Here is a 13,667-nt window from a genome sequence, read left to right as displayed (position 1 = left end):
GAGCGGAATCCTCCTGCAAAATATTTAAAGTGTGTGTACTAATTTGTATGGCGATATGCCGACTTTCCCAAAAATTCAATCGTCATGGGAAAGAAGTAGGCATGTTACATTTCAACATCCATGATTCTTTGTTCTCGACTGAGATAAGCTACTCATTCTAGGGTGGGCAGTACTTACGGTGGGGTTCTCATTGACCCTCAAGTTATTATGTATTCACAGGACACTAAGTGCTCTAGGTTTCATTCAGGTGAGGGTATAATCTGTCCGTGCACACCATGGAATGCACACTGAGATCTCACAAACCCATTACAGCCAACGTACATGGCCCATTTTCCATTTGGACCAATGGAGTCTGTGGAGAACCTTGCAGCATGCACTAATTTGGTCAATTTTCTAGAATAATACATTTACTATAAAGCCAACTCAGGCACCTATCTGCAATGCTAACAGGTGCATGGAGTCCGTCATGTTCAGAACTTGCGAGAATGAATTTTTCCATACAACAGTCTGAACCCAGCCATCGTGTGACCATACATATCACAACATGTAAAATGGGGAGAAGCTTAGGAGTCGCTGTCAAGTAAATGAGTCTGTAGCTACCTTAATAGCCATTATGCACTCTAACTCTACACTCTGCATTTGTATTGTTAGTACACCACATAGGGAAGGACAGACTTGATTATAAGAAAATCGTGTATTATCAAAGTATAATAATAATAACAAATTTTATTTTTATAGCGCCGACATATTCCGCAGCACTTTACATTTCAGAGGGGATTTGTACAGACAATAGACATTACAGCATAACAATAATCACATACAGTAGATTATAACAAATACCAAGAGGAATGAGGGCCCTGTTCGCAAGCTTAAAGTCTATGAGGAAAGAGGTAGACACGAAAGGTGGGTGGTAACAGTTGCCCTGATTGTATGGACCAGCCATTGAGCTGTTCAATACTGGCAGCCCTAATAATGTGTGTTTTACTATTGCCTAGGGTTAAAAACTCAATCTGTCTTGCGTCCCCTTCACACGTCCATGTTTCCGGTACCTGTGGCATCTACTTTCAAAAGTACCAGAAACACATACAAAAGCACACCCATTATAATCTATGCATTTAAGAAACTACAGATATTTAAATGATGTGCAAAGATAATAAATAGATAGATGATGTGGTGGCCTCCCTATTTTTTTAAACCAGCAAAGGTAAAGTAGACACCTGTGAGCTGATAATATCAGACTGGGAAGGTCCCTGGTCATTGTGCCCTTTGCAGCTTAAAAATACCAGGCCGCAGCCGCCCCTTAAATGGAGCATCACGAGATGCTCCAATAAAGGCGTTTCGCCCGGCTGTTCCCGACTCCCCTAGTGCTTTGACAATCTGGGTAGAGGCTTTTGCGGTTGAGGTAAGCTGTGCAGTGTTCAAAAACACAGCTGGTATCAAGCCCTGGTGTTAGCAATGGAGAAGTGTCTATCAGACACCCCAATAACTAACTTAGTGATTAAAAAAACCTCACACACGCAGTGCGAAACCCGGTGATTCATACATTCTGAGTCTCATTCTGCCTGCCCTATGCTTGATCTGGCGACTGTGAAGAGCGGTAACGTTACTGACATCACTGCTCTTCAGAACACAGCGGCTGTTGGCAAAGGCTATGGAGCATCAGAACAAGGCTCCATAGCCTATGTTCATTGGAATCGCTGCACTACGTTGAATTCGGTGGACTATGGCAAACCTGCGTGGGATTTTTTTCTTTTAAAATACAGTGGTTGAATGAGGGAAAGTGCGAGGGGAGTATTTTTGTGTATTACTTTTTATGTTTAGTGAGGTTTCCCTTTTTGCCATCTGTGTTTGTTTCTAATTTTTTTTCACACTTTAGAAAAAGCAAATCTCTTTTAGATATTCACTGCCCATAAGGGTATGTGCACACGTTGCAGAAAATTTCTGCACAAAAACCTGAATCCCTTCCCAGAAACCGCACCTATTTTTCCGCGGCGGTTTTTGCGCGTTTTAGGCGCGGTTTTGATGCGTTTTTGATGCGTTTTTTACCGCAGCGGTTTCTAAAAGCATGGGAGAAGCCTAAACCGCGGAAAAAAACGCAAAATTAATGTGCATGCTGCGGTTTTTACTGCGATGCGTTTTTTTCGCGGTAAAAAACGCATCAATGTGCACACAAAGTGCAAAATGCATAGAAATGACTGTGCAGCTTATTTTTCGTGGTTTTATAGTGAAAACAGCGGTAAAAACCGCTAAAAAAAAAGCTGTGTGTGAACACAGCCTAAGACATAACACATCTGGCTCATCTCACTTAGAAGACCACCTGTTAAAATGATGTTGCAAAAATCCTCTTTGTTATTTATTTGTACTTTTACATCCCTGAAATGGTTAAACCTAGTTGTAATTCAGTGAATAATTAGACCCCCACCGATGAGCAGTGTCATTCTTTGGAACATTGTGTGATGTGCGCATTGCATGTATTGGTAGGAAACACTGTTAGAAGCAAGGCCCCCTTCGCACGTCCTGGAAAAAACAGTACTGGTGAGATTCGTGGTCCATGTCCATATGTTCATTGTTCTGACATTCGTGTATTCGCTTGCTGTCCATGTCCATGTGTCACATCCGTGTGACATCCGTTTGCTCATGTGACACGTACTGGCACCTAGGAAAAGCAGTACAGCTCGCAGGCTCTGAAGGCAGTTCTCATCACTGTCGCCTGGTCTCCCTGAGATCAGCACAACCAAGCGACAATGATGGGAGTTGTATTTAGCACCCACTGTGCACATCGTGTATAAAATAAACATTTAAAAAAAAAATGGCGTGTGCTCCCACATAATATTTTGAACTAGCAGATTGAAAACTGACTGCTGGGGATGTTGTTAATTTTCTGGGAAAAGGGCCAATAGCCATAAATGTTCCCAGGCTATTAATACCAGTTCACAGCTATTTGCTTAGCCTTTACTGGTTATTATAGAGGAGACCCCCCAAAAAATTGACTTGGGGTCCCCCTATAATCTAAAACCAGCAAAGGCTAAACAGACAGCTGTGGGTAGATATTCATAGCCTGGAAAGGGCCCATGGATATTGGCCCCCACCCAGACGAAAAACTTCAGCTCCCAGCCATTCCAGAAATGGTACATCCATAAGATGCGCCAATTCTGTCGCTTACCATCCGCTCTTCACACTTGCCCTGTGGCGGTGGTAAGTGGGGTAATAGTGTTGGGGTTGATGTCAGCTTTGTATTGTCAGGTGACATCAAGCGCAGAGGTTAGTAATATAAGATGCCCCCATTACTAACCCCATAGTAAGTTTTGAAATAAACACACAGCAAGAATAAAATCCTTTATTTGAAATAAATACTCCCTGACCCACTTTTTCCCATTAATTAGGGTATATTAAAAATAAAAAAAACATGATATTCCTCACCTGTACGATGATAATCCATTTGTGCTACGCCGTAATCCATCTCTGCTTCATATTGATGCCTTGCTAAACGGTGGTATGATGCAACCGTTCAACTTGACATCCAAGAAACACTGAGCTGATCATCGAAGCACAGCATCAATGACGTTATTGAGGTTACCGACAGTCACTAAAGCTGCGGTTCCCATGGGCAGCTCATTGTGAGTGGCCTGATAAACTGCGCAACCTCAATGAGGACACTGCTAGCAATGTCAGAAATTTCTCACGGTGCTAGCGGTGGCGTCATGAAGGTTACCGCAGTTCATCGGCCGTCTCACACTGAATTGACGTCACAGCTCGTCACTGAAGCTGCTCCCAAAAACTCAGCTCAGTGTGTCTTGGATTCAGTCGCATCATGCCACTGCTCAGCTATGTATCAGAGCTGGACTTCTTCGTGTGAGAAATGGATTGTTGTCGAACAGGAGAGGAATATGGTTTATTATTTTCATTTTTACAGTAATAAATGGGAAAATTAGGGTGGGGTGTATTTATTTCAATAAAATGACTTTATTCTTTATGTTTACAATGACAATGAGGTTAGTAATAGGGGTGTTTTATCCATTACTAACCCCTGGGCTTGATGTCAGCTGACAACACAAAGCTGACATCAACCTCAACCCTATTACCCTACTTGCCACTGCACCAGGGCAAGTGGGAAGAGCGAGGCTGAAAGTCAGATTTGGCGCATCTTATGGATGCGTCATTTCTGGAGTGGCTGAGGGCTGACATTGGCAGTCTTGGCGGGGGGGCAATATCCCTGGCCCCTTCCCAGGCTATTAATATCAAGCCACAGTCTGTTTAGCCTTTGCTGGTTAATACTTTTAAGGGAACCCCACATCATTTTTTTCTGTGGCTTCCGTAAACTAACCAGTAGGAGCTAAGCAAACAGCTGTGAGCTGTTATTAATAGCCTGGGAACCCTTTGGGATATTATCTCCTTTTGCACATTAGTAACATCAGCCCCCAGCTGTGGGCTTTCCCTCTGCTGGTTATCAAAATTACATGGGAGCCCAATCCAATTTTTTAATTTAATTCTTTATTTTATACACAATGTACACAGCGGGTGCTGATTACAACTCCCATCATTGTCACCTGGTTGCGCTGATGTAACATAGTAACATAGTCATTAAGGTTAAAGGGAGACATTAAGTCCATCTAATTCAACCCATATCCTAAGATATGAGAGAGATCAGGTGACAATGATGAGAGCTGTCTTCAGCACACGGCGCCTCGGAAGTGTGAACTGTACTGTTTTAGATGTCATCAGTGTGCACTTGTGTGGCACGCATTTTGTCCATGGTGCGCATAAACAATTGACATGTCTACGTTTTTTTCACATGGACATATGGTCCATGTGAGAAATCTGACAAGTGCGCACCACCATTGAATACAATGGGTGTGAGTGTGTGCGCATTTGCAGCCATTATAAAATGGACCACATATGGACAAAAATAAACAGACGTGTGAAGGGGGTCTTAAGATAATGCCCAGCACTGAAGCTCACCTTGTTTGTTCTGGTCACTTCTTGGTTGTCAGGCTCTGATGCTAGGCTCTCTTTGGTGGACGTGCTCGACATGCCAGTCTCCAGTAGCTCAATTTCATTTTCCAGGCTAGGGAGTAAGAGACAATGACATTTTAATAATGCAGAATGCTACAGATCAACTTGTGGGTTCTGTTATAGGGAGAAGCACTATTAAGATATCATGAAGGACTTTATATATTATGTGAAAAGGTCACATAATACACTGCAAAGAGACTACTGCAAATTTTAGCCATAGAAAGCATAGCATTGAATAAATCACCTGTCTCAAAAATACTAGGGAAAAAAACAGGTATATCTGGGTGACAGAAACCAAATAAATGGATTGTCTCGTCAAAAAATATCATGCTTTTCTTTTCTTTTTTAATTTGTGTAATTTATTTTCTTTTCTCATATTATAATTTGTATTTAAAAAACCTTGCAATTTTCACATTGGCGACTGAGCTTGTATTTCATAGATCAATAGTACACATAAAAATAAGCAACTTTGTAACAAACTTCAGAGAAATCTGCTTAAGATTAATCTTTCCCTCTCAATTCATGGCTAATATCTGTATTCAGTGAAGAGATCTTCTCATTACTGAGACAGTTGGTTCTTTTAAAATTCTATGAAGGGGAGGGGAGATATGGAAGGAAGAGCTAGAGGCAGACACAGACATTATGGTGCAAATGCTCCTGAAATAATAGTGAGCATCAACTGCCTTCTATCTCAGTAATGGGAAAGTCTGTATTCACTGAACACAGATTTTGTCTGTGAACTGAGAATTCTGACAATAAAAGATCAGTCCAGGAGGAGAAATAAAATGGTTTCTCTAATCAGATATAGTACAAATTTTCATGTGTACTATTGATTTATAAAAAAAAGTAAAGGACGGTTACTCTTTAACCCCATACCCACATATGACTTTGCAGTAAGTAATAAAAATGCCTTAAAACATTCTCTCTCACTCTCTCATTATTCTAGCACTGGGCAAATATTAATAATTATGGTAATCCTAATTGACCTAAAACGGGAAAGGTTTATTCTGATTTCATGTCCGAGGTCACACTTGCGAGTGTGATGCGAGTCTCTCGCATCAATACCCGGCACTGCCGCTGGCACTCGGGACCGTAATGTTCAGCTGCATAGCTTACTCATTGAAGAGTTAATATGTGGCTAGCTTTACTGTACATTATCATGGTTATAATCTAATCTAAGGCAGTTTTATGGATCCTTGCTTGATACTTTTCCATAACCTCCAGCTGGGCTTAAAGGTGTTGTCCAGGTTTATCACAAAAGTCTGCGGTCTCTCTATGCGAGCAGCACGTACTGTGAGGATTCTCCGATGCCGGCAGTGAGACCGAGCAGTCATGTGACCGCAGGTATACAACATGCATACTTCCTGCCACACTTTGACTACTGAGAATGTGGCCAGAAGTATGCATATCGTATACATGTGGTCACATGACCACCCGCCCGGTCTCGCCACCGGAGAATCCGCACAGCTCGTGATGTGAGTAATTACAAGTCTGCTGTCACATAGTGACTGCAGTCTTTTGTGAAAAACCTGGACAACCCCTTTAAAGAGCCATCTATAGATTAGATGTGTATTCTTTTTGCCCAGCAAGTCACTGGGTGTCCAAGTCAGACGAAGTCCAAATCTGCTGGACTGCGTGTCGTTGCAACTTGCAGTGCCTGTCGGTATGGAGTGATGTAGCATGGCCAAGCGACGTACCTCTGAATATTGTCTTCTAGCTCTTGGGTTTTCAGCTCATCCTCTTGCATCTGTTTCTTTGTTGCTTCATCTTCTTCTGGGGTGGAAGCAGGAGCTCCTTCAAGAAGCCAGCGCTCCCGTAGAGCTTTAGACTTAATATGAGAGAATACTCATTTAGCATTGCAAACAGCTTATATATTTCTATTTGCTATTTTATAGATCTGCTTAAAATAAAGATAAGTGGCTATTGATCCCAATTCAGCTATTGTTCTCAGTGTAATATACTGGGTTCACACATCCACACTTCACTTATGACAAAAGGGTCTTTGGCTGTGGCACTACCCTTCCCCTGGAGCTTCCCCATACTTTAAACTGGACATCAGCTTTTTTTTTTTTTTAAAGGGAATCTGTCAGCAGGTTATTGCCACCTAATGGCAGCCCATTACTAGTCTGCTTGCTGTAGTTTTGATAGAATCAGTTATTTATTAGCAAATTATCACTAAAGGACTAGTAAACCTGTTGCCATGTAGTCCTCCATATTCATGAGCTCTGCATAACCCCATCCACACCACTGATTGGCAGCTTTCTGTCTATGCACAGTGTACACGGGCAGAAAGCTGCCAATCAGTGGTGGGGATGGAGATATAATAGGTAATACAAAATACTAGGAAAACATAAAAAGGCAATCAAAGTGACAAGAACATGGGTTTTAGTTCTGTTCTTGTAGATGAAAAGTGACAAAGAAAACAGAAATTCAAACACAAAACAAATCACCAAATTAATACTGTAAAACGTTCAGCCAATACAAATGCAGTGCAAAGCAAAGGAGAGCAGAAACGCAAAATCTTGGTATGGATAATGGTAAACTCACTTTGAGGTGCTGCAACTGTCTCCTATCATCTTCTAGCTGACGTCTCTTGTTTTCAATCTCTACCTGACGTCGTCTTTTTTCCTGAGGAAAAATATGAATATATTGCATTAAAGTCATTGTGTAAAATCAGGATTCAATGCAGTGATGCCCTCGTAGGGGCTGGAAAGAAATACAAATCTCTCTTACAGTAGAGGCGATATACTACATGATAAATGTTTTTCAGGTCTCATCACAACAAAGTTGATAAGTTTGCTGACTGTTCTCTGTAAATGCTGTTGATTGGCTGCAGCGTTTACTTTTTGTCCAAGTGTAAAAAACGCATAACTTTTCGACTGATGCTTGTCTAAACTCTAGGCCCCCACTGACTGCCAGAATGGAGCGGCAGTGCACATGCTTGGCTATTGCTCCCCTATAAGCATGCTGGAAATGAGACAGTATGAAAGGGGCAAAGACAAGAACGTGCACTGCTGCCCCATTCAAATGGAGAATAGAGGTGCACAGGTTAAACTTCTTCTTACCAGAATATCGCTTTAACTTGCTTCTTATAAACAGAAGGCATGATAATATTCACCTGCAGTTTTCCTATTTTCTGCATGGGTTTCCTCATGGGTCTCCATATTTTCCTAACGTTCCAATAACAAACTTATCAATAGAGGGTGAATTTGTGTGCAAAAAAAGAAAATTAGGGGAGCGTGGCCTGACTAAGCTGAGGAAAGGACGCACGGCACAGGAGCTCCTGCCTAAAGTCAAATAAAACAAGGGAAAAGACCCCTTTTTCCTCCTCGCATCCTACCCTCCTATGGCCCAGATGGACTGGTGATCTTCTGGACCCCCTAGATCAAACTCCTGACAGGACGGAAGAGGTCGGGATAGCCTTGAAGGAGTCAGAGGCCGGAGGGGAGACATCTTCCCGCCCTGCTGCACAGCTGAAGAGGCTGTCAAAGAGACTGTGAGAGTTTCTCTATGGGATACAGCTGCGGGACCCATCTGCAGGGGTTCTCATCTTGGCGTCTGAGCGGCCGGTGCCCTGTCCCTTTGTTCGCCGCTGGGTCTCCCTCTCTGCATTGTTTGGGCAGCGGGATCCGGCCCGGGCTCCCTGATCGCGCCGTCGCGTGCCTCTGGCCCCATTCTGTGGCCCTGGGAGCGGGAGAGCGTGGAGCTGCTGGACACTGGTGACGCGGCGGGTGCTGCTGGCTCCTTCTCCTGCGGCCTCTCGGAGTCCGGGCCTGTCTCGCGGTGCTACCGCTTCTCTTCAGGAGGCTCAGTGCCCAGTCGGCGCTATCTTCGACTACGGACCCGAGGGTGTGCGGCTGGACGCGCCAGAGCGGCGGTGGTCTTTGGTGTGGGGGCATTGCCTGCCTGGGACTACTCTTAAACGCGGGGGGGCACCCAGCGGGTGCAGGACTAGGGGGGATCCTGGACTGAGCCGAGGGGCTAATAAAACCTGCAGCCCCCCACATTAGAGGGCTGAAATAACCCACATGTAAAAGAAGAATACCCCACAGTTCCTCTGAACTCTCTTCATACTAATCTATTCTTAGGAAAAATTGCACGGTCTTTGTGTACTGCACCTTCCTCCCATCAGAGGGACAGGCTGGAAGGGACTGGACAATAGGACTTTGCTGCCACCTGCTGTCCTCCTTAGGAACAACAGGAGTATTTAATTTCTGCTCCGCATTAATCATATACACTACTAAATAATAGCTGTACACCTCCCAACGAGAGGACAATAACATATCCTAATATTTGCAATCGGTGCCCTGTCCTTGTGCAGTATTACAAAAGGCTGCCATTGCTACAAAGATCTTCCACAGTGGTATATGGACGCTCCCACCTTATCTAATGCACACTAAAGGCCCCGTTACACATAACGATGTCCCAGCGATCCCACCAACGATCATAATGGGATCGCTGGGACATCGTTAGGCTGATCGCTGGTGAGCTGTCACATAGACAGCCCCTCCAGCGATCAGGACCAGCGAGCAAGCTGGTTTCCAATGTAAACAGCGGGTATCCAAGGGCCGCGCGGCTCTTGGATACCCGCTGTTTACATTGGAAACCAGCGTTCAGCGTTGCTGATCGCTGGTCTCTCGCTGCCACACGCAGCGATGCACGCTGGCCAGCGGGAGACCAGCAATCAAAGAACGGCCCAGCACGATGGAGCGCGATCAGCGATACCCGGCAATGGGGCTGGTCGCTGATCCATGTCACACACAGCGATCTCGCTGGCGAGATCGCTGTGACATCACAAAATCAGCGCTCTCACTGGCGAGATCGCTGTGTGTGATGGGGACTTAAGTCCATTCCCTGTTCCTATCTGGAATATACTGTGGCCACGTGCCCTGCGCGCCACTAGTGAACTTTCTGTACCAGCTGTCAGGGTCCTGACAGCGCCGGCGTACAGCCTCCGCTAAGCAGGGACTCACCCGCACCGTAGGGACCCCTGGGGACAAGAACAGCCGGACAATAAAGATGCACGGGACCTGAATGTAGAAGATTAGAAAGCCGGCACAGGACCTACGGTCATGTGAACGGTCATGTGACTGCAAGGGGGCGGGGCTTAGCGTCCTGCTTTCAGAGGAGGAAGAAAACTCAGAGTCGGGCAAAGCAGAGGTCAGGCACAATACAGGCAAGCGAGGTACAGGAGGGATAAACAGACGGGAGGTCAGACAAAGCCAAAGGTCATACACAAGGTATCAATACAGTACCAGGGATGAGACAGAACGGACAGTCAGGGCCAAGCAGAGATCAAAAACCAAACGGACATAGAAGGTACCAAGCAGAATCCAAAGAGATATCCAGAGAATAGACCGAGTCATACACAGAGAATCAAGCAACCAGAACAGAGCACTAACACACTCAGGGGTCACCACACAATGCCAAGGGCGAAAGTATAACTGACGGGGGATGGGAGCTTCCTGAGGCTATAAGAAGCCTTCCCAGAACCAATGAGAGGCCACCCTAATAGGTCCCACGTGTGCAGGTGAGAGTCTGCACTGCGATCAGAACATTAACCCCAGAAGTGCCAGTCACCCAGCACTGGTATCATGACACCAGCAATCACTATCAACATTGGAGGGGATATAGGGAAGACACTGTACTGGGATCTAGGTACCTGCACTTACTCGAGCAAAAAATCATCACCTCTTTCAACACCCGGCCCACGAGTGAATCCAGAGAATAACAGGATAAAAACTCAGAATTCTGTCATACCTGAACTGTCCTTGGATTAAGCCAGCATTAACGTATGTTTCTCTCCCTGTTTTTTCCAAACCTTGTGGAGATACCTGTCCCCCCCACTTGGGGGTATACTGAGGTTGAAAAATTCAAGTTAAAATATTGGAAACAGAGAAAGGGACTCTGCTGCCACCTGCTGCTCTCCTTACGTACAACATGAGGATTTAAATTATGCTCCAAATTACCTCTATACACTACTAAATAAAAGCTGTGCACTTTCCCATGAGAGGACAACAACATATAGATAATGACATATTTTGGAATCTAGTTTCAGCTGTTCATAATACCATGAAAAATACCTAAATGACCTGATTTTGCCACCCTTCCCCGATTGAGTTACATTCAGATCGGATTTAAAAATGGGTAAATCTACTAAGTTACAAACCGAAGAGGTAGCCAAAACCACGAAAACCCCCAAGAAGGGTAAAGAGAGGGAGAAACCCAGAAAACAACTCTCTCTTGATGCTCACTCCAATAAATCAAACACTGCATCACAAGTACATAAACAGAGTTCTTCCTCTCTCGCGCAATGGTCTGACAGTGATGAGGAGGAGGAGTCTACATGTGAAGAAAAAACCTCAAAGACTATATTAAAACCCTACCTACTACGGAATGCATAAGAAATCTCTTTAACCCCTTCATGACCCAGCCTATTTTGACCTTAACGACCTGGCCATTTTTTGCAATTCTGACCAATGTCCCTTTATGAGGTAATAACTCAGGAACGCTTCAGCGCATCCTAGCGATTCCGAGATTGTTTTTTCGGGACATATTGGGCTTCATGTTAGTGGTAAATTTAGGTCGATAATTTTTGCGTTTATTTGTGGAAAAATGGAAATTTGGTGAAAATTTTGCAATTTTCAAATTTTTATTCTGTTAAACCAGAGAGTTATGTGACACAAAATAGTTAATAAATAACATTTCCCACATGTCTACTTTACATCAGCACAATTTTGGAAACAACATTTTTTTTCGTTAGGAAGTTATAAGGGTTAAAAGTTGACCAGCAATTTCTCATTTTTACAACAAAATTTACAAAACCATTTTTTTTAGGGACCACCTCACATTTGAAGTCACTTTGAGGGGTCTATATGGCAGAAAATACCCAAAAGTGACACCATTCTAAAATCTGCACCCCTCAAGCTACTCAAAACTACATTCAAGAAGATTATTAACTTTTCAGGTGCTTCACAGGAACTAAAGCAACATGGAATGAAAAAATGGACATTTTAATTTTTCCAACCAAAATTTTCTTTTAGCATCAGTTTTTTCATTTTCACATGGCAACAGGATAAAATGGATCCTAAAATTTGTTGGGCAATTTCTCCTGAGTACATCGATACCTCATATGTGGTCATAAACCACTGTTTGGGCGCACGGCAGGGCCCGGAAGGGAAGGAGCGCCATGTGACTTTTTGATTGGAAAATTAGCTCCAATCGTTAGTGTACACCATGTCGCATTTGGAGAACCCCTGTGTGCCTAAACATTGGAGCTCCCCCACAAGTGACCCCATTTTGGAAACTAGACCCCCGAAGGAACTTATCTAGATGTGTGGTGAGCACTTTGAACCCCCAAGTGCTTCACAGAAGTTTATAACGCAGAGCAGTGAAAATAAAAAATCATTTTTTTTTTGCTCAAAAATGATTTTTTAGCCCGCTATTTTTTATTTTCACAAGGCTAACAGGAGAAATTGAACCACAAAAGTTGTTGTGCAATTTGTCCTGAGTACACCGATACCCCATATATGGGGGGGAACCACTGTTTGGGAGCACGGGAGAGCTCAGAAGGGAAGGAGCACCATTTTGGAATGCAGACTTTGATGGAATGTTCTGCGGGCGTCATGCTGCGTTTGCAGAGCCCCTGTGTGCCTAAACAGTAGAAACCCCCACAAGTGACCCCATTTTGGAAACTAGAACCCCCAAGGAGCTTATCTAGATGTGTAGTGAGCACTCTGAATCCCCAAGTGCTTCACAGAAGTTTATAAATGCAGTGCCATGAAAATAAAAAAATATTTTTTTTTCCTCAAAAATGATTTTTTAGCCCGCTATTTCTTATTTTCCCAAGGGTAACAGGATAAATTGGACCCCAAAAGTTGTTGTCCAGTTTGTCCTCCGTACACTGGTACCCCATATGTGGGGGGAAACCACTGTTTGAGCGCAAGGCATGGCTCAGAAGGGAAGGAGCGTCATTTGACATTTTGAATGGAAAATTAGCTCCAATCGTTAGCGGACACCATGTCGTGTTTGCAGAGCCCCTGTGGGCGTAAACTTTGGAGCTCCCCCACAAATGACCCCATTTTGGAAACTAGACCCCCTAAGAAACTTATATAGATGCATAGTGAGCACTTTGAACCCCCAGGTGCTACACAGAAGTTTATAACGAAGAGCCATTAAAATAAAAATATTTTTTTTCCTCAAAAAATAAATTTTTAGCCTGCTATTTTTTATTTTCACAAGGGTAACAGGATAAATTGGACCCCAAAAGTTGTTGTCCAGCTTGTCCTGAGTACGCTGGTACCCCATATGTGGAGGGGACCACTGTTTGGGCACACGTTGGGGCTCGGAAGGGAAGTAGTGACGCTTTGAAATGAAGACTTGATGGAATGGTCTGTGGGCGTCATGTTACATTTGCAGAGCCCCTGATGTACCTAAACAGTGCAAACCCCCCACAAATGACCCGATTTTGGAAACTAGATCACCCAAGGAACTAATCTAGATGTGAGGTGTGCACTTTGAACCCTCCAAGTGCTTCACAGAAGTTTATAACACAGAGCTGTGAAAATAAAAAATTATTTTTTTTTCCTCCAAAAATTATTTTTAGCCCACTATTTTTTATTTTCACAAGGGCAACAGGATAAATTGGACCCCAA

General features: G+C 43.8%; 1 protein-coding gene across 12 annotated transcripts in view; it reads right to left on the bottom strand.

Annotated features, from left to right (window-relative positions):
* The window catches only part of PALM (paralemmin), a 185,531-nt gene that overhangs the window by 16,388 nt on the left and 155,476 nt on the right, over window positions 1-13,667 (bottom strand). For 9 of the 12 annotated variants that reach the window (XM_073543379.1, XM_073543384.1, XM_073543375.1 and 6 more), the window contains 3 exons: window positions 7,561-7,641; window positions 6,711-6,841; window positions 4,960-5,065 (listed from right to left, as the gene is read on the bottom strand). In XM_073543379.1, the coding sequence (XP_073399480.1) occupies window positions 4,960-5,065; window positions 6,711-6,841; window positions 7,561-7,641 (318 nt within the window). Of the gene's footprint in view, window positions 1-4,959; window positions 5,066-6,710; window positions 6,842-7,560; window positions 7,642-8,131; window positions 9,095-9,131; window positions 9,366-13,667 lie in introns of those variants that run through there. The other 3 variants (XM_073543372.1, XM_073543381.1, XM_073543380.1) reach the window with 3 other exon arrangements.

The sequence above is a fragment of the Dendrobates tinctorius genome, unplaced genomic scaffold (assembly GCF_039654945.1).
Source record: "Dendrobates tinctorius isolate UK_male_01 unplaced genomic scaffold, ASM3965494v1 ptg000132l, whole genome shotgun sequence".
NCBI classification, from domain to species: domain Eukaryota; kingdom Metazoa; phylum Chordata; class Amphibia; order Anura; family Dendrobatidae; genus Dendrobates; species Dendrobates tinctorius.
This window is presented reverse-complemented; position numbering and strand designations above follow the sequence as displayed.